The sequence below is a fragment of the Ornithorhynchus anatinus genome, chromosome 4 (genome assembly GCF_004115215.2).
Source record: "Ornithorhynchus anatinus isolate Pmale09 chromosome 4, mOrnAna1.pri.v4, whole genome shotgun sequence".
NCBI classification, from domain to species: domain Eukaryota; kingdom Metazoa; phylum Chordata; class Mammalia; order Monotremata; family Ornithorhynchidae; genus Ornithorhynchus; species Ornithorhynchus anatinus.
This window is the reverse complement of record NC_041731.1, coordinates 6,538,775-6,559,779: the sequence shown is the minus strand read 5'-3', so window position 1 is coordinate 6,559,779 and position 21,005 is coordinate 6,538,775. Positions and strand designations below refer to the sequence as shown.

The window sequence follows — 21,005 nt, the reverse complement described above, 5'->3', positions numbered from 1 at the left end:
GGCTAGAGTCCCTTTCCAAAATGGGGTCTGGAATCTATCTTATCCCCATTTTACAGTTGAGGAAACTGAGGCCCAGAGAGGTTAAGTGACTTGCTCGAGTTCACACGGCGAGACAGTGGCAGGGCTGGGACTAGAACCTGGGTCTCCTGACTCCTAGTCCTCTGCTCTTTCCCTTAGGCCACTCTGCTTCCCAGGCGCCTGCCGGAAGACTCTCACTCTCATATTCAAACTGATGTTCCAGCTCCATTCCAATGCTACATGAGCTGCTTGGCTCAGAAAATTTCCATAGGCCCCACCGTGGCAGACTGATTTCACATCTTCTGTGACTTGATCACCCCTCCACCCTTCTCTGTGCACATTCCATCCACTCCCAGATCTCTCAGCTAAGAGAATCCAATCTCTGACTGCATCAGGCGCAGTCTTGCTTGGATCCGTAGTTTAAGTGCCAATTCAGCCACTCAGCCTCCCAAAGCATCACGGGAAGAAGCTGATTTGAGTGGTCAGGCCCACTCTTAGCCTGGGTTGAACCAGAACGGCCGTCCTACGCCCTGAGTTTCAGGGATCACCTCCCCTCCCCCTTGGAGAGCTGGGAGTCTGAGCCTATGGGGACCCAGAAGATCCCTGGCCCCCGCTCTGTAAGGAGCCATCTAAAGAACATGCCAGCAAGGTGATCCACTCCTTCAGTCCCCCACGTTCCCCTCCCCACCACCATGGCCAGGGATGACTTGTTCTGGCTCCCATTGACCCCCCACGGATGGACCTGGAAAGGCAAAGGGGAGACTGGCCCCGAGATGATTTCCCCGGCACCGAGGTGTGCTGGGAGCCCCGGGATCTGAGACGCCATCACGTGCGCTGGGAAAATAAAATTGCCAGATAAGACGATGGGGGCCCGGCGATAGGGCCATTACCCGGTGGCCTTCCTGTGTCCTGGTGAGCCCAGTGGTCCAGCCGGTACCCCGAAAAAGGGAATCTTCCCCGTAAGGGTGGGCTGGGAAGACCACCCCGAGCCTCGCTGTCCCGGAAAGAGCTGTGGCGCGTGCGTCGGGGTCAGAGACGCACCGACTCTGCCCCCCGAAATCTCGAGCCCGAGCCACAAGCCGGAACGTGCAGCCCTCGGGCCCGCTAGTCGGCGATTTCGGAATAGTCGTGGTAGTGTTCCAGGTCGGCGAAGATGTCGTTGGGGTTTTTGCAGCTCAGGTGGCAGAAGCAAGCGTTGATCCACATGACTTTCCGGGAAAACCCGGGCCCGTCGGGGCACACGAAGATGACGTCGATGGTCTTGGACTTGTACGGGGTGCAACAGCGGCCATCCGTGCACACGCCACAGAACTTGGGCCTGTACGTGTTCCTGCTCACGCAGCCAGAGATGGTGAAGTTCCTGGGCTCTTCTGGCCGGTGGACGGCCAAGCACTTCTTCCCCGGCTGAAAGACAGGAGATGGCAGCCTAATAATGACAATGGCGAGCACGGAAATGTACTTGTTGAGCACCCCCTGGGAGCGATGCGCTGTACCGAGCACTTCAGCTTAGTGAGGACTAGTAGGAACGGCCCTTTCTCTAACCGTCTATTCCTCCCTCCCCCAAGCTTCCAGGGTCTGAGAGCGGCCTAATGGATAGAACACAGACCTGGGCGTCAGAAGGACCGGGGTTCTAATCCCAGCTCAGTCACATGTCTGCTGTGTGACTTTGGGCAAGTCACTTAACTTCTCTGACCCTCATTTCCCTCATCTGTAAAATGGGAATTTAGATTGTGAGCCCTGTTTAAAAGAGCGGCTGTGTCCAACCCATTTATCTTGTATTTACCCCAGTGCTTAGAGCGACGGGGTGAACTGTGTGCTATGAGCCTAGCACATAATAAGCCCTTCACCAATACCATAATTATGAATTATTATTATTATTGTTACTATTATTATCCTCAGTGCCTCAGTTCTCTCTTCTTCCTCTTACTTAGACTCTAAGCCCCATGCAGGACAGGGACCGTGTCCAACCTAATTAAACAATATCTGACACGCAGAAAGGGCTTAACAAATACCATTAAAAAAAAATCCCCTACTTCCAGATGGGGCTTTACTTCAACTGCCCCAGAAAGATCCGTGTCTCCCTGTTCTCAAAGACCCCCGAGGACAGAGAGGCTGTAACCGCGGTGAACCCCCCCAGTTTGAGAGAGAAAGAGAAGTTAGGTGAGTTGCCCGAGGTCAAACAGCAGATAAATGGCGGGGCCGGGATTAGGACCTTACGAACTTCTGACTCCCAGCCCCGCGCTCAATACGCTAGGCTACGCTGCTTCTCTGTTATTCTTCTAGTACCCTTCCAAGTGCTTAGCACAGAGTAGATGCTTAATAAAATAGTTGGGGTTGGGAAATGGATTCATTGAGTCCCCAGGGCACCCACCCTCCCAGTCCTGGAATTCTCACTGACACCATCCCTCACCCCACATTTCCAATCCTCAACCCCCCGGAGTGGGGGCGAGGGGGCAGCGTTCGGTTGAGCGTAGCCCACCTTGATGTGCTGGACGATGCCCTCCTGGCAGGGCCGCAGATTACAGAGCCGGCTTTCCGTCGTCAGCTGGCACCTCTCGTTGGCATTGGAGATCCTGGTGGAGATTCCCATCCCGCAGCTTCGGGAACACAGGCTCCAAGGGGAAGTGTAGGACATACAGTTGTGCTGCCCCAGCCCGCCGTCTCCTTCATAGGCTGCAGATGACAACCGGGCCCCGGTTAGTGGTCGAAGGAGGGGATGTAGGGACCATGCGGTTGTAATAACAATCATAATATGATTATGGTAGGTTAAGTGCTTATGGCCTAGTGGACAGGGCGCGGGCTCCAGAGTCAGAAAGACCTGGGCTCTAATTCCGGCTCTGCCACTTGTCTGCCGCGTGACCTCGGGCAAGTCACTTCGCTTCTCTTTTCCTCAGTTCCCCCATCTGTAAAATGGGAATCGAGCGTGAGCCCCACGTGGGAAAGGGACTGTGTCCAACTCGATTTGCTTGTACTCAACGCAGCTCTTAGTACAGTGCCCGGCACATAGGAAGTGCTTAACAAATGTCAAAATTATTATTATGTGCCAGGCCCTGTAGTGGATACAAGCAACTTGGGTCGGACGCAGTCCCTACCCAACATGGAGCTCACAATCTTAATCCCCATTTTACAGGTGAGGTAACTGAGGTTTAAAAAGTAAAGTGACTTGACCAAGGTCTCACAGCAGACAAGTGGCAGAGTTGGGATTAGAGTCCAGGCCTTTCTGACTCCCGGTCCCAGGGCTCCATTCACTACGCCGAGCTGCTTATCTCTGTATAATTATTATTAAGTGCTGTCGAGTCGTTTCTGATTCATAGTGACTCCATGGATATACTTTCTCCAGAACATCCCGTCCTCTGCCATAATCTGCAACCTTCCTAATGGTTCTTCCTTATCCTTGTTATGGCCTCTAGCCATCTAGCTGCCGGTCTGACTCTTCCACGTTTTCCCGGGACTTTTCCTAGCATTAGAGTCTTCTCCAGAGAATCAGTCCTCCTGATCATGGGTCCAAAATATGCTAATCTAAGTCGAGTCATTTCCAAAGACCACTTTGGTTTAATTTGCTCCAAAATCCATTTGTTTGGTTTTTCAGGGAATTCCACTGTATACGCAAAAGCCTTCTCCAACACCACATTTCAAAATGCTTAGTCGAGTACTCTGCACACAGTAAATTATAAATTCCCTGAGGGCAGGAGCTCATTCACTCTATTGTACTCCCTCAAATGCTTAAGTGCTCTGAACTCAGTACGGGATCAGCTCCTTGAGGGCAGGGATCTAGTCTTTACACTCTACTGCCCTTCCTGCAAAATGCTTAGCACAGTGCTCTGCACACAGTAGACTTTGAGGTCCTCCAGGGCAGGGATTGCATCTACTAACTCTATTGTATTCTCCCAAGTGCATAATACAGTGCTCTACACAACGTAAACAACGCTCTGGGGCAAACGCAATACAATTAGCTCAGATGCTTTCTAAGGCAGAGGGAGAACAGGGGTCAGGGACGTGTCTACCACTTCTGTTGTCTTTTACACTCCCAAGTGCTGAATACAGTGCTCTGCACAGATTAAGCACCGCAGATTGATTTTGACAACAGTCAAGAAGGAGGGGGAGGGAGAGAGAGAGCGTGTGAGTGAAAGAGACGGAATGAAGTAGAATACAGAAAGATACAGTCAGTGAGAAGAGAGGGTAAGGGAGAGAAAGAGAGAGATCTCACACACACATAGAAGACTTATTGCTGGAACAACTCTGACTCCAATCCGATTATAAAACCCTCACTAGTTTAGTGAGGAAGGAAAGGATGAAGGGAGGGAGGAAGGCAGGAGGATGGGAGTTAATGAAGTCCTGTTTCTAGGTCACTGTAGGCTGAGGCGTCAGGTGGTCACCGACAACCCGTGGGAGTTTCAGAGGGAAAAATCTGCCTGTGTCATCTCCCAGAGGGCTGTCCTAGCTCGGAGCCAGCGCCCGGGGGGGCTGAGACAGGGGGTTCCCTTAGCCTCAGCTTCAGCCTCAGTTTTCTTCTTGATGGGGAGTGGAAGGCCTCCTGCCTCGTCAAGGGACACTTTCCATTTATTTATTTTTTTATGTGTTTATCTCTGTATTATGGTATTCGCTAAGCACTTGTCGTTGTTGTTTAAGGTATTTAAGTGCTTACTAGGACCCAGGCACTGTAGTAAGTGCTGGGGTAGACACAGAGTAATCAGGTTGGGCACAGTCCCTGTCCCGCATGGGCCTCACCAGGCTTAGTCCCCATTTTACGTGAAGTGACTTCCCCAAGCAGACAAATGGCAGAGCCGGGACGAGAACCCAGATCCTTCTGTCTCCCAGGTCAGGCTCTATCCACCTAGGCCGTGCTGCTTTCTAGGTCCTTGGCCGGCCCGAGTCTGCTCCGTCCAGCTGGGCTGACTCCCTCCCTTCCTCTATTTTCTCCATTCTCTCCTTCCCTTTCTCTGCAGCTGTGTCCATCCCTCTTAGCCCGAACCCTCAGGGCGAGTGCCCCAGACCCCTCTTCCTTCTCTCCTCCAAAGCCGGCCCTTTCCGGGCCAGGGATGGGGAGTAGGATGCCTACTGACAAGCGGGTGACTTGGGCACATCTCCTCTGAGCATCCCTGAGCCACCTTCACTGTCCCTGATCCACACCCTGGCGATAGATCACACCTGGGCATAGAGCATATAAATTCCCTGAAGGCAGGGAATGTGACTTCTGCTTCTTATGGATCTTCCCAGCGCTTAGTTCAGTGCTCAGCCCGCAATAGACGCTCAATAGTGACTTCTGCACCGAGTAGACACTCGGGATTGAATTCTACACACAGCAGGTGGCCAGGACAGTGATCAGCACACTGTAGGCACTCAGTACAATGCTCAGCTCACAGCAGGGGCCCAGTAAACTCTCTGGATTGTTTAGGGAGCCCTTCCCTACATCACTGGAGGTCCAGGGCCTCTTGGGAGTCGACCCGGAGGAGCCCGACTGGCCCTGTGTGAGACCCAGGAGAACCACCCTGCCCCAGATCACTGAGGGAGGACTGGGTTGGGTGGCCAATAACCCCCAACCTCTCAGAAGCCCCCGGGGCCATAACAGCCAGGTCATCCATCGGGTGACCTTTTTATGGTATTTTTTAAACATTTACTATATGCCACACACTTCACTAAACTCTGGGGTAGATAAAAGCCAAACAGCTTGGACAGAGTCCATGTCCCACAGTTTGACTCAGACTCTGTTCCACGTGGGGCTCACAATCTCAAACCCCCTTTTACAAATGGGGTAACAGAGGAACAGTCGATCGGTCAATGGTATTTATTGAGTGCTCTCTACTAAGTGCTTGGGACAGTACGATACAGCAGAATTAGCAGACACGTTCCCTGCCCATAACAAATCTACAGTCTAGAGGGAAGAGAAGTGACTTGCCTAAGCAGAGCTGGGATTAGAACCCAGGTCCTGCTGACTCCCAGGCCCATGTTCTATCATTTATTCATTCAATTGTGTTTACTGAGCACTTACTGTGTGCAGAGCATCGTACTAAGCGCTTGGAAAGTACAATTTTAGACTGTGAGCTCGTCACTGGGCAGGGACCGTCTCTATCTGTTGCCGAATTGTATATTCCAAGCGCTCAGTACAGTGCTCTGCACATAGTAAGCGCTCAATAAGTACTATTGAATGAACGAATACAATATGGCAACAGATAGAAGACAATCCAGAGTGGGCTCATAGTCTAGAATGGGGGAGACAGACTACAACACCAAACAGGTAGACGGGCATCAGTAGCATCCAAATAGATGAATAGAATTTTAGTTTTATACACTCTTTCCACTAGGCCACACTGCTTCTCTGCTTCCAGGCCCTCCCTCGCTGAAACCCAGCGGGCCCAGGTCTCCGCCCCCGGCGCCCACACCCCGTCGGCCCGGGACCCCCGCCGGCCGTACCTGGAGCCGGGACGTGGCGCGGGGACGCCCTGCGGAGCTTCTTCGCGTCATCGCAGACCCACCGGTCGCAGCAGCGGCCGGCCAGCCGGACCCGCCGGGGCCGGGGGCACCAGACGAGGGGGGGCCGGGAGCTGAGGCAGAGGGGCACGCAGCCCACCGCCCCGTTGATGCAGGTGCAGTTGTATTTGCAGTTGGGCTGGAAGGACTGTCCGTTCCGGTACCTGACCCCGTCTAGGACGCAGCCCACGCCGACCACATCTGCAAGCGGAGAACGGCAACAACCACAAGGGAGGACGTGGCCGCGGCGAGGCAGGGCTCGCCGCACGGGCTTCCGGACCCGGGCTTCCGGACCCCGGATCCCAGCTCCGGCCTGCGACTCTGGGATCCGGGCTCGGTGATTTGCCCGTCGCTGGGCTTCAAACCGCAGCGGGACAGTGTCTGGTGTTCGGCCGGGTGCTCTGCTCCCATCTCCCACGCTCTTTGAGACTGATGGTGGGATTTATTCAGTACTCACCACCTGCCAAGCACTGTGCCAAGATATCGGACAGAGCCCCTGGCCCACGCAGCGCTGTCAGTCTAAGGGGGAGGGGAACACGGTGATTTGTATCCCCATTTTGGAGTGGGAAACTGAAGCCCAGGGAAGTGGCTCACCCGACGTCACTCAACAGTCACGGGTTTTTGGGGCTGGCCGGGCCTCAGTTTCCTTGTCTGAAAAGGGGACCGATTAATAATAGCAGTAATAATAATAATGGTACTTATTAAGTACTTATTAGGCATCAAGCACTCTTCTAAGTACCGGGGTAGATACAAATTATTCCCTGTCCCACATGGAGCTTACGGTCTTAATCCCCATTTTACAAATGAGGCACAGAGAAGCTGAGCGACTTGCCCCAGGTCACAAAGCAGACAATTGGCAGAGCTGGGACTAGAACCCGGGCCTTCTCTCTCCTGGCCCTTTGTCAATTCCACTAGCCCACACTCCCTTCCCTCCATTATGTCGCTCCCTAAGTATTCACTGAATGTTCACAATAAATCCCCTGGGAGGGAGGCAAGGGTGAGGCGCACAATATCTCTGCCTTCTCTGCAGATAGGGAAACTGAGGCAAAGGCCATGTTTCACCCTTTCTATTACTTATGTCCTTGTACTTTCCTGCTCTCCCTCTCTGCAGATCCTCTTCGTGTCCTGCTCTTCTCCCCAGCTGGCTTGAAAGCATCTCAGAGTCGGTCACTGTGTCTCTCTGACTCTGACATGCTGTCGGAGTCTCAGAGGAGGGGAGTGCAGAGTCAGCGTGGCCTAGTGGATAGAGCGTGGGCCTGGGAGTCAGAAGGATCTGGGTTCTAATCCCCGCTCTGCTAATTGTCCGTCGGGTGACCTTGGGCAAGTCACTCAACTTCTCTGTGCCTCATCTGTAAAATGAGAATTAAGACTGTGAGCCCCATGTGGGACAGGGACTGTGTCCAATCTGAATAATTTGCATCTACCCCAGGGCTTAGAACCGTGCTGGGCACATAGGAAGCACTTAATGAGAACCATTATCATTATTATTATTTGATCCCCATTTTAGACAAGAAAACTGAGGCCCAAAGAGGTGAAGCGGACCGCACGGGGTCACCCGGGCGGGTCAGTGACAGAGCTGAGGCTAAGAACCCGGGACTCCCGACTCTCACTCCTCTGCTTATAATAATGATAATAATAATGGTATTTGTTAAGCGTTTACTATGTGCCAAACACTGTTCTAAGCTCTGGGGGAGATACCAGGTTATCGGGTTGTCCCGGGGGGGGGCTCACAGTATTGATCCCCATTTTACAGACGGGGTAACTGAGGCACAGAGAAGTTAACCGATCTGCCCAAAGTCACACAGCTGACAAGTGGCGGAGCCGGAATTAGAACCCACAACCTCTGACTTCCAAGCCCGCGCTCTTTCCGTTGAGCGTGGTGTTTCTCTCCATTAGCCTGCGCTGAGGACCCCGTTCTGAAATAGGATGGCAAAAGTCATCTCCCACTCCCAGCCCTCCCCCCGCCCCCCGAGGGAGCGGGTGGAGAGCCCGGGTACGGGGGGGCTTGGGACGGTGGGCACAGCCCCGGGCTCTCGGTCCGGCGGGTGGGCTTTGGCCGGGGTTTGGGGGGGGGCATGACTTACGTGCACACACTCCTATTTCGTACCTCGGGGAGTCTGTGCTGTAGTCGCAGTAGAGGCCGCGGTGGCGGTCGCAGGGGGCGGCCTCGTCGCAGGTGGCTCCCAGCTGCCGGGCACACACCGGGCAGCACTCGCAGCCGTCGGTGACCAGGCTGACGCCGGGGGCGCAGCGGGGGGCCGTCGCCGGGCACTCACAGGGCCACTTGCAGTACTGCGTGCGCGGGGGCGGGGAGGCCGCGGGCCCGGGGACGGGGGGCAGGGTACCCGTGCTCCCGACGACAGCCTAGGTGACGGAACGGAGACAGGGCTTGAGGGGCGGATTCCAGGAAATCAGCGGAGGTACGGGCAGGACTCTGTGCCGGGTACCTCCCGTGGGTGCGGCGCTGTACTGGGTAATAATCATAATGATGTCGGTATTTGTGAAGCGCTTACTATGTGCAGAGCACTGTTCTAAGCGCTGGGGGAGGTACAGGGTCATCAGGTTGTCCCACGTGAGGCTCACAGTCAATCCCCATTTTACAGATGAGGATCTGCTCACTTACTTGCCCACGGTCACCCAGCTGCCAAGTGGTAGAGCCAAGATTCGAACCCACGACCCCTGACTCCCAAGCCCGGGCTCTTTCCACTGGGTCGCCTACTGTAATCTGAACACTGCTCTGAGCGCCCTCTGCGGATCATTATATTGCTCCTCTCTCGTGTGCTGAACACGGTTCTGGGCACCCACACTTCTGGGTGTCTTTTGGGTACAGAACACTGTGTTGAGCACCTATTGTACGCACGGCGCCGTTCTGGGTGCAGAGCACCGGACTGAGCACCTACTGTGTAGGCAGTTCTGACTTCCTGTGGTGTACAAAACATTCAACTAAACTCTTGGAAAAACCCAAATGAATGAGGGTCTTCACACCCCATCCAACCAGGCAGGGTGCAGACTAAGCGCCTTGGGAGTTCCTATAAACTCCCTGCCTAGACTGTAAGCTCCTTGAGGGCAGGGAAAAAGTCAACTCAATCAATTAATCAGTCAGTGTCATTTACTGAGCACTTACTACGTGCAGACCACTGTACTAAGTGCTTAGGGGAGCATAATACAAATCTGTTGAATTGAGCACTCAAACCGTAAGCTCGTTGTGGGCAGGGAATGTGTGCTATTTTGTTATATTGTACTCTCCCAAGTGCTTAGTACAGTGCTCTGCATAGAGTAAGTGCTCAGTAACCACCAGTGACTGGCTCAGTACACTGGGCTGCACACAGTGATCACTCAGTAAATATGACTGATTGATTAGATTGATCGACTGATCACCCTCGCACATGGATCTCACCCTTTATTCACCCCATCCTCAGCCCCCAGCACTTTTGAACGTATCCGGAATTTATTTCTTTCATTTTGCATCCGTCTCCCCCCCTAGACTCTAAGCTCCTTGTAGGAAGGGAACATCCACTGTGTTATATTGTGCTCTCCCAAGCGCTTAGTACAGTGTTCTGCATGCAATAAGCGCTCAATAAATACAATTGATGGATTGATTGATGGATTGATTGACCCCCAACAGCCAGAGATCCCAAAGCACTTCGTCGTTACCATCATTACTGAGCACTGTCCTCTCAGAACTGCCACATGGATGGACCGGGACCCAGACTTCGGGCTGAGCTTGATGTCGGACCACCGGCCTCCCGTTGCCCCCCGTTGTCCTCCCACTGGCCCCCACCACCCCCCGGCTTCTGGAGTCTGGAATCTTTGCCCCTTACAAGGGCTTTGCCTGTCAACCTGTTTCTCCTCACGTCAATGTTCATTCATTTCTCAATACTTCAAGAGTACTCACTGAGCGTCTCCTCTGTGCTACACACTGTACTAAATGCCGAGAAAAACCATTTCAGACCTACTGATATTTAGAGAGGGGCTCGCAGTCTAAGGACACGATGAACGGGAGGTTGGAGGAAGGCACATAAAGAGAGGCGAAACAATAAAACCACAAGCACAACAAAGAACAACTCTCTTTCTTAGAGAGGGAATGAGAATTATTGTGGTATTTGTTAAGCGCTTCCCAAGTGCCAAGCACTGGGGAAGATACAAAATATTCAGATCAGACACGATCCCTGTCCCACACGGGGCTCACAGGCTAAGCAGGAGGGAGAACAGTCATTTGAGTCTCCATTTTACAGATGAGGAAATTGAGGCATAGAGGAGTTCAGTGACTTGCCTAGAGATACACAAGAGAAAAGTGGCACAGCTGGGATTAGAACCCAGGTCCTCCGACACCCAGGCCCGTGTTATTACCACTAAGCCACATCGTTTCTCCCACTGGGCCCTCTGTCTGGAAACTCCTGGTGTCAAGCAATTTCGATCTTCTCCGGAGGAGCCCGCGCCAGTTAAAACCAATCATAGTGTGGAGCTTGGATTGCTGCTTACTGGCCAAAATCTAGTTCCCTTCCCCTCTTCAAAGCCCTACTTAGAGCTCACCTCCTCCAAGAGGCCTTCCCACACTGAGCTTCCCCTTTCCCCTCTGCTCCCTCTGCTGCCCCTCTGCCCCCCTTCACCTCCCCTCAACTAAACTCCCTTTTTCCCCCCTCTCCCTCTGCTCCTCCCCCTCTCCCTTCCCCTCCCCTCAGCACTGTGCTCCTCCGCTCAATTGTATATATTTTTATTACCCTATTGATTTTGTTAATGAGATGTACATCACCTTGATTCTATTTATTGCCATTGTTTTAATGACATGTACATCCCCTTGATTCTATTTATTGCTATGGTTTTTGTCCGTCTGTCTCGCCCGATTAGACTGTAAGCCTGTCGATGGGCAGGGACCGTCTCTATCCGTTGCCCATTTGTACATTGCAAGTGCTTAGTACAGTACTCTGCACATAGTAAGCGATCAATAAATACTATTGATTGAATGAATGAATGTAGGAACCCGAGTCCAATGTAGAAACCTGACTTGGAACCCACATATCCCAATCCCCCAGCTGCAATTCATCCGTTCATTCAATCGTATTTATCGAGCACTTACTGTGTGCAGAGCACTGTACTAAGCACTTGGAAAGTACAACAGATAGAGACAATCCCTACCCAACGACGGGAGACAGACTACAAAACAGAACAAGTAGTCTGGCGTCAATAATTCACAGAGGGGCTACACTTTAGAACACCTATTGCTAAATTCCAAAAAAGTAAATCAGATGAGAAGAAATTGAAGGATTTTGATGCCCTTATGAAGTGTGCATGGCTGAGGTGCTGTGGGATGGGATGAGATGGGATGGGATAGGATGAGATGGGATGGGATGGGATGGGGTGGGATGGGGTGGGATGGGATGGGAGAGAGATGGGAGAGAGGTGGGATGGGAGAGGGCTCTTATTAGCGGAGAGTAGACAGAGCCCCCGGGATCCTCATCCTTTGACACCCAGATCCAGTTCGGACATCAGACTTAGGGGAAGCAGAGTGGCTCAGCGGAAAAAGCCTGGGCTTCGGAGTCAGAGGTCATGAGTTCGACTCCCTGCTCTGCCACTTGTCAGCTGTGTGACTGTGGGCAAGTCACTTCACTTCTCTGGGCCTCAGTTCCCTCATCTATAAAATGGGGATGAAGACTGTGAGCCCCACGTGGGACAACCTGATTCCCCTGTGTCTCCCCCAGCGCTTAGAACAGTGCTCTGCACAGAGTAAGCGCTTAACGAATGCCAACATTATGATCAGACACAACTCCTGCCACTAGAGGGCATCCTAACGCTATGGGTCTCCAGTTAATCCTATTTATTGAGCGCTTCCAGTGTGCAGAGCACTGTACTAAGCGCTTGGGAGAGTACAAAATAAGAGAAGCATTCCCCGCCCACAACGGGTTTCCAGTGTCACAGTCAGGAGTCCAGTTGGCGCTACAGTTGAAGAGGAAGCAGGTCAGTCAGAATTCCAGCAGCTAGAGCAGCAGCAGCAGGTGGGGAGGGTGAATCCGAAAGCCGGGCTGCCTCTCTCGCTGTGCTCTATCCTCCTCCCCACTTCTGGCTGGACCTGTTCTGTGGTATTTGTTAAGTGCCTCAAGTGCCAAGCACTTGCAGGAGCTACAAGATATTTAGATCCTAACCTGACCCCTAGGGCCGCGGTGTGATGGGTGGGATGGAGAACTGGGAGGTGACCCTGTGTACTCGCCCAAGCGCTCGGTACAGTGCTCTGCCCAGAGTAAGGGTTCAATCGGTACCACTGATCGAATGATTGATTGATATTTTTCCAATATAAGGGGGTGCACTGATGTAGCGTCTCTCTTTGTCGCACATTCTCTCTCACACACCTGGCTGGGTGGACCAGCCTTGGTCCATCAGTGGGACCATGAGGGGGCAGCATTGGAAAAGAAAGAGCTGCTCGGTCCTGCCCGTCCACCTCCCGGGCCTGCACCCCCTTCCAGCCTGTCCACCTCGACCTGCACCCCCTCCCTGTCCAGCCTGCACCGCCTGCAGGTCCATTCCTCCAGCCCCTTTACTTAACGAGAAACGCAGACGAGGCCGGGGAGCACTTCGGTGGAAAATGTGGGTTGGACGTCGGCGTGACAAGCCCGCAAAAATGTCGGCCCGTCAGAGCATCTCGCCGGGAAGCGAGCGGGGGGGGTCTCTCCTCCTCACGAAAGCTGCCGGCGTCCCCCAGCGATCCATCCCCGCCTCCTGGGCCAGCGCAGTGAACTTTGCCCTTTGACCTACGGCTCGAACCCCTGCAGCCCACGAATGGATTTGCACAGACACTATAAGTGGGCGTCCGCGTTGGCTCGGCCGGGAGAGCGGAAAGTGGCTCAAACTGAATTTCCACCGCTTCGACTCGTGAAATGCGACCGTTCAGTTCGTGGCCCGCCCTTCGGTACGGCTCTTTACAAGCTGCAAGGCAGGGACCTCACCCTTTCCTGCTTAAGCGCTGTAGCTTAGTGGAAAGAACCCAGGGCTGGGAACTGGAAGACTGTGGTCCTTATCCTGGCTCCGCCATTAGCCCGCTGGGTGGCCTTAGGCAAGACACCTAGCCTCTCTGAGTCTGTTTCCTCATCTGTAAAAATGGGGGTTTTAAAACCTGCGTTTTAAAAAGTATTTAAGTGCTTACCATGTGCCAGGCACTGAAAAGGGTAGATACAAGCAGGTCAGGTTGGACGCAGTCCCCGTCCCTCGTGGGGCTCACAGTCTTAATCCCCGTTTTGTAGATGAGGAGACTGAGGCACAGAAAAGTGAAGTGACTTACCCAAGGTCACAAAGCCGACAAGTGGTGGATCCAGGATTAGAATCCAGGTCCTTCTGACTCCCAGGCCCAAGCTCTAGCCACTGGGTCATTGTACATCCCCCTCCCTCTTAGACAGTGATCTCCGTGTGGGACACAAACTCTGTCCGATCAGATATCCAGTGCTTAGAACAGTGCTTGGCACATAGTGAGCGCTTAACAAATGCCATCATTATTATTAAATTCTTGTCTCTCCCCGAGTGCTTAGTTCACAGTAAGTGATTAATAAATACTATTGTAAATAAAAACCTCCATTGTTCTGATTTCCTCCCAGAACATTTTCAATTAATCAGCAGTATCTACTGAACCCTGAATTAAGCGCTTGGGAGAGTTCAGTTGAGGTAGTAGACATTTATCCTCACCCTCAAGGAGTTTAGGAGTTTACAATCAGTCAGTTGTATTTATTCAGCGCTTACTGTGTGCAAAGCACTGTACTAAGTGCTTGGGAGAGTGACAGACACAGTCCCTGCCCACAACGAGTTTATAGTCTAGAGAGGGAGAGAGACATTTTTATACCCTCTTACACTTGCTGAGCTGAGGCTCCTTTATCTTTTCCTCATCAGCAGGCCAGGGAGAGCATGATGTCCATGGAATGCCTCTGATTTGCCTCTTTTCAAGAGGTGAAAAGCATCTGAGGAGGATCCCCTGCCCCTCACCTGACAGAACAAAACGGACCACTGGAGCGTGGGTGAAGGTGGGGGACCCAGAGTGAGGGTTTGCCAGTGACAGGGCCCGGGAGCCGGGAAGGTCCCGGAAGAGGGTACCAACGTCGTCGACGACGTCAGAGCAGCACCAAGCCGCGTCCGAAGAGAGGGGGACAAGTATTAGACCTGGTCCCCAGAAAACCACCAGTAGCCCCGCTTGGGGGTCCGTAAATCAGCTCTGCCCATCGGCACAGAAACATCTCCAGGCCGCAGATGTGGGTGGTGTTTTATCTCCCCTGGGGCCCAGCACCGGAGGAAAGGGAATCTGTCTCTCTCCCGCCTGAGGCGAGTGGCTATTTGCAAGGTTGCCTTGAGCTTCAGGGGCCGGGTGGGGGTTCCCTGACAGACAGGAGCAGCTGACTCCACCCAACTCAAAGCAGAATTGGGCCCAGTTCCGGGGCACAGAGCAATAATAGCGGTGGTATTTATTCATTGCTCACTGTGGGTCAAGCTCGGGGGCAGAGACAAGATAAAAAGTTTGAATACAGTCTCTCTCTTTTTTCTAAGGTCCTGGTGGGCAGGGATAGTGTCTACCAACTCTGTTGTACTGTACTCTCCCAAGTGCTTTCTACAGTGCTCTGCACACAGTAAGCACTCAGAGAATATCACTGATTTTGCAGGGCGTAGGTCTCATCCCCATTTTATAGAGGAGAGAAGGTTCGAGGTCACACAGCAGCCTAGGGAGTAGAAGCCAGGCTTCCTGACTCCCAGGCCCCGGCTCTTTCCACTGGGCCACGCAGCCTCCCCGTGGCTGTGCTGCACCACCTGCTCTGTTGTCGTGATGATGAGCCCTGCCCTCTGCTCAACCCTGGCTCCTCCTGCCTCCGCCCCTGCCCCGCTCAGCAGTAGGTCCCAGTTGGGGCCGCGGCCATGACCTGAGCGCTGCCCTGGTTGGATTCCCTCATCCGACGCCCGGTCCCTGTCCCCTTCTTCCCACTCTGGACGTTCCCGGGATCTCTCCTACCGAGGTTTAACGTCTGGGCAGGTGGAGGAGAATTGCACAGAAGCTTCTCGAGGGCATGGAGTGGCAAGTGGAAGGGAAGAGGTCTGTGGTTTCGCACGGCCAGTTGGAGTGCTGCATGCAGACCTCCCCTCCTCTAAGTCTGCTCCCCGCTCCCTGCTACCGGACTGCAGGCTTCTAGACTCCCAGATTCCCGGCTCCCAACTCCCTGCTCTCGGACCTGAAATGCTCTCGCCCGCTCGGGTTGGGGGTGACGGGGTGCTTGCTCAATCCGGGAACCACCTAGTGCTTGCTGTGGATAAGGGAATGCGGTCTACTGGGGAGAAGACGTTCGATACCCGGCATTTCCTGGGCCTCGGTTACCCCCTCTGTAAAATGGGGATAAGATTCCCACTCCCTCTCCTTCTTAGACTGTGAACTCCATCGGGGATAGGGACCGTGTCCAATCTGATTGTCCTGTATCTGCCCCAGGGCCCAGCACTGGGTTTAGCACCCAAGAAGTGCTTACCAAATACCATCGCGGTTGTTGCGGTAGTCAAAAGATTGTCAGCCAGTTGAGGCAGGGACTCGTCCCTTGCCATTAAAGCCAGGGGCTGGTGGTATTTCACCCATTGAACTGATGAGGAAATGGAGGCAGCGGAAGGCATTTATCCTCAGGTCTAGAGAGGAGTAACGACACAGTGAGAACCGCTTACCTGCTCCCTATCGACCCCGCCTGCCTGATCGCCAGAAGCAGCGACGACGGCAGCTCCGAGGCCAGGAACGGCAGCCAAATCAGGCCAATCTCTGACCCTCATTGCTCCTTCCTCTGGACTCCATTGCCTGGGGGGCAACCCAAACCCCAGAATCCTCCAGCTGGGGGGGGGACCCCGAGAGGTCACTGGGTCCAGCGCCCCTCCCCCAGAAGGATGAACATCTCTCCACATTCTCTTTCAACCCCCCACCAACTCTTTCAAAGCCCTCTGTGGGCACTGCACACTGGGTGGCGTCCCTGTCTGCCTAAGCTCGCTTGTGGCGCTCCGGGCCCCAGCGGAACGCACTGGGCAGAGACAAGAGCATGAGTGGCCAATGCTGGGTTTTGGTCTTTGAGCGTCAGGGCAGAGACAGGCCTGTCCTCCCTGGTGGGAGATTCCATCTCACCACTGTGAGCAGAGCACTGGACTGAGCACTGTACAGATCTCTTGGCAGAATGTGCCAGAAGAAAAGGCCCCTTCCCAGAGGGCTTACAACCTAACGACACAATATTTCTGTGGCCGCCCCATTTAAAAATGAAGCCATTACATAGCTCTACGTTGAAGCACCTCGGCAAATGAGAACACAATCAATTCTCCGCTACCGTGAAATTTTCAAGGAGAGCATCATCATGCCTTAATTTGATTATTGTGGCAGCTATACCCAGATGATCTTGAGGGCACGGAGGATACCCTCGCAAGCCAGTGGTCCACGGGAAGGACTCGGGAATGCCTAGAGCTGTTTCTGGCTACTCCTCCGTCTTCAAAGCCCCTCAGAGGGCCCGGGCATCCCCAGCCTCCTGTACCCAGCTCGTTTTTTCGGTGGGGGGGGGGGGGGGCGCGTCTGATGTCTGCTCTCCTCCACAGCATTCCTCTGACCTTTGACCCAGCCCATGACACCTGACGGGTCCTCCTTTGAGTGATCCCTTTCTCAATAGCTGCAGATATTTTCCCAGGCTCTCAAAATCCTGCCCACATTGCCTGCCCTCCTCTTCCTCCTCCTCTTATTCTCCTTCTCCTCCTCTCCCTGCAGCAAGGAGAGTGGAAAGGGTGTCTTTTAAATTCCAAAATTCAGACCCTCATCAGCCCTTGGGGCTCCGACAGTTTCTGCCGTCTGGTCAACCCTGCTCATCACCCTCTTTCCGGGTATTCCTCCGCTGCAGCCTCCTGGCTTCCCCAGGGCATGGCATTGAAGATGGATCGATCCATCAACCAATCAACGCTATTTATTGAGCTCTGTGCTAAGCACCTGGGAGACTACAACACAATACGGTTGGCAAACACATTCCCTGTCCACAGCGAGCTTACGATCTAGAGGGGGAAGACAGACATTAATATAAATAAATTGTCTCATTGGGCTCCTGGTTCATTTCTCCCAACTATTTCAATCAATCGATCAATCAATCCATGGTATTTATTGAGCACTTAGTATGTGCAGAGCACTATACTGAGAGCTTGGGAGAAAACAGTACAACAGAATCAGTGGATACATTCTTCCTTGCCCATAAGGACCCTACAGTCCAGAGCCCCATGCGAGACGGGGACCATGTCCAATCTCATTAGCTTGTATTTACCTCAGCACTTAGAAGAGTGCTTGACACATAGTAAGTGCTTAACAAGTACCATAATAATTATTATTATTATTAGAGGAGCATCAGACCTTCCTTCCCCTCCCTGGGTCAGATCTGAGAGAGAGAGATGTCTCCCTCTGACCACTCAGCCTGCCCCAAAGCATCTCTGTCCTGCTGTCAATCTCTCTCCACCCCGATTTCTGCAACCTCTGCCTTCTCGGGGTCCCTGAGTCTTTGAGCTGCCCCCTTTCCCCACTTCCTCTCTCTTCCACTCCCACCCAAGATGGACCAATGACAGGCTGCTTCCCGGTTAGTGCGTCCCCTGCCCGGAGCCACCACCACTGCCTCGATCACCACTCCTGTCACCGCTGCTGTCCTGGATGTGCACGATTCATTCTTCAGCGGTTCCACCTGTCCCCTCCATCCTCTTCCTTCTCCCTGCAGAGGCCCATGGTCCTCTCTCTGCCTGCTTCCCATCTTGGAGACCCCTCCCCGCCCCAAGAGACTGGACTCCCCACTGCTGCTGCCCCAACGGGGTTAAACGGGCTGGACCAGTCAGGGGCAGGACGGACGACCTGACCTCTGCGCCTCCCACCTTGCGGTGCCCCTTACTTCCCTGCTAGTACCTCCTCGGGTGGGAGGGGTCACGGGAGAACCAGCCCAGGGCTGGTACAGGTCCCACTTGTGCCACCCCAGGCCCCATCCCACTCCCAGTTCCCTGCCTGAGATCAGGCAAGAAGGAGACAGAGGCCACCTCTCACCCTCACCTGCTGGGATCAACTCCTTGTGAGCAGGGAATGTAGGGAATCTCTGTTGCATTGCACTCTCCCAAGCACATAATACAGTGCTGTGCACACAGTAAGTGATCAATATGATTGATTGACTGTGGCCATCCCTCTCCTTAGCCTCCCTCCCTTCTTTCTCCCTCCCTCCTGGCTGCCACCAGCACTAATTCATTCAGAAATCTACAGGAAACATCTCCTCTGTTTTTCTCTTTCTTCCTTCTCTTTCTCCCTTTCTTTCTCCCTTCCTACCTTCCTCTCTCTCCCTTTCTCCCTTTCTCTCTCCCTTTCTACCTTCTTTTCTATCTTTCTCGCTCTCTCTCTTTTTCTCCACCCTGGCCAACCAGCCACTCACCTGCATCACTCCGCTCCTCACCGTTGCTGCCGCTAGAAGCCAGGGCAGAAGCCAGGGCAGAAGCCACCCCATCCCTGGAGGCCTGGCTCAAAGACATGGATCGAAGCCGGGTCGGGGCAGCTCGGAAGGAAATCTCTCCTCTCCTGGGTGGGAAGCAGAGCCCCCACCGGCCGCCCAGCCCGTCCAGATTTGCCCTCTGCTCTCCGCGCCAGGGTTTTATTAAAGACAGATCTGACGTCAGGGGGAGAGACAGCCCTGTATTTTCCTCTGAAGAAACTTTTCCTGCCTTCTCTCTTCTGTTTTTTCTCTGTCTGTCCCCACCTCCCGCACACCCTGTACTGCCTCCGAGCCTGTGGTTCTTAAAGGGAAAGTGGTCCTAGCAGGACCACGGCTCTAGCCTGGCATCAGAACGCCCACGCCAAAAGGGGATGGTGGGAGGTGGGAAGGCGGGGAGGGGTCAGAGGTCTGCCACCTGGGATGGGAGAGAGAGGGGGAGGCAAGAAGAGAGGGGAAGAGGAGGCCAGATGCCAGGCACAGATTTGAGGCCCCCTCCACCAGTGCTTCTCCTTGTGGTTTTCACCTGCCATTCTGTGTGCCTCTGCCATTTGTAGAAACAGCATGGCACCTGGGGTCCACTCCCTTGGTCTGCTGTGTAACGTTGGGTGAGTCACACAACATCTCTGGGCCTCATAGGGTAAGCTGCCTGCCCCCCCCCCCAGTGGAAAGCACCCGGACCTGGGAGCCAGAGGATCTGAGTTCTAATTCCGGCCCCACCAGATGTCTGCCGTGTGACCTTCGGGACCTCCCCTAAACTCTCTGATCTTTACTCTCTCCATCAGCAAGAATATCATCATCACCATCTTCATCATCAATGGTATCCATTGAGTCCTTACCATGTGCAGAGCTCTCGAGAGAGTACGATACAACAGATTTGGCAGGCGCGCTTGCTGCCCATAACAAGCTTACGGTCTAAAACCCCCGTTTAGACTGTGAGTCCGTCATTGGGCAGGGATTGTCTCTATCTGTTGCCCAATTGTCCATTCCAAGCGTTTAGCACAGTGCTCTGCACATGGTAAGCACTTAATAAATACTATTGAATGAATAAATGAATGAAGGACTAGCTTACAGATGAACAACACTTGGGTGTTTTAACCTCAGTTATTACTATTAGCACCAGTACAAGAAAACCCTCCAAAAGGATTGTGAATTATTCCAGTGTGAGAATGATTAGATTGTAAGCCCATCGGTGGGCAGGGATTGTCTCTATCTCTTGCGGAATTGTACATTCCAAGCGCCTAGTACAGTGCTCTGCACATAGTAAGCGCTCAATAAATACTATTGAATGAATGAATGAATGATGACGTGATTTGAGTCCCCTGCCTATAGGAAGTAGCGTAGGATTGCTTGGTGACAGCTTGGATGGGGGAATGAAGTCCACGGCCGGTGGTGGAAGGCAGAAATGCCAATTTTTTCCTTTGGAAGCAAGGACAAAAAGGAGGCGAGGCCTGCAAGCAGGGAGCAAGAAAGTGGGGCTTGGAGGGCTAATTTTGAAGCGTGAACAGATGAGCACTTACATACGTGTGCATATCTGTACTTAAATATTTGTCTGTTCAGTCTTTGATTTATTCTGCTGTTTCCTACAGATGTGTTTATACTACTTTCTGCTTGGCTTTTGCCATCTGTAAATCATTTTGTCTGCCAGCCTGTCTCCCCTGTTTGAGTGGAAGCTCCTTGTGGGCAGGGAACCTTTGCTTCCGTCGAACTCTCCCAAGCGCTTAGGGCAGTGCTTTGCACTCAGTAAACGTCATCAGTTGGTTGACCGATTGATTGGAAGGGCCGCCGGATTACTCTTCAGCTCCTTCCACCCGTTGGGATCTTTTAAAGTCAGACTTTTCTAGGATGTGAGGGTAGCGTCAATCCCTTCACTGTATTTACTGGGCATCTACTGCACACCGCGTTTGGGAGAGGGCAATAGAAGAAGACAGGGTCTTGGCTCACCAGGAGCTTACAATTTAACCAATTCCCTTTACGGCTTTATGAATGGGTTCCACTTCCAGGCCTGGAGAAATAGCAGTGGCTACACCACGCGGGGGGAGGGGACGTGTCTTG

At 53.2% G+C, this 21,005-nt stretch overlaps 1 protein-coding gene across 1 annotated transcript; it reads right to left on the bottom strand.

The window, feature by feature from the left end:
- Positions 1 to 123: 123 nt before the first annotated feature.
- Positions 124 to 19,118, bottom strand: CCN4 (cellular communication network factor 4). The gene is made up of 5 exons (XM_007663676.4): positions 18,897 to 19,118; positions 8,571 to 8,850; positions 6,430 to 6,687; positions 2,498 to 2,691; positions 124 to 1,422 (listed from the first exon to the last, which is right to left on the bottom strand). The coding sequence occupies exons 1-5, from the start codon at positions 18,966 to 18,968 to the stop codon at positions 1,123 to 1,125; spliced, it is 1,104 nt and encodes a 367-aa protein (XP_007661866.2). The 5' UTR covers positions 18,969 to 19,118; the 3' UTR covers positions 124 to 1,122.
- Between the last annotated feature and the right edge of the window lie 1,887 nt (positions 19,119 to 21,005).

What these genes read in the sequence shown, in the direction of transcription:
- CCN4 (XM_007663676.4), bottom strand. Translation starts at nt 18,968, where the DNA reads ATGGGGTGGCTTCTGCCCTGGCTTCTGCCCTGGCTTCTAGCGGCAGCA. An exon ending in TGAGGAGCGGAGTGATGCAG is followed by an intron (nt 8,851 to 18,896) that starts GTGAGTGGCTGG and finishes TCCGTCACCTAG; the next exon opens with GCTGTCGTCGGGAGCACGGG. An exon ending in GCGCCACGTCCCGGCTCCAG is followed by an intron (nt 2,692 to 6,429) that starts GTACGGCCGGCG and finishes TGTCATCTGCAG; the next exon opens with CCTATGAAGGAGACGGCGGG.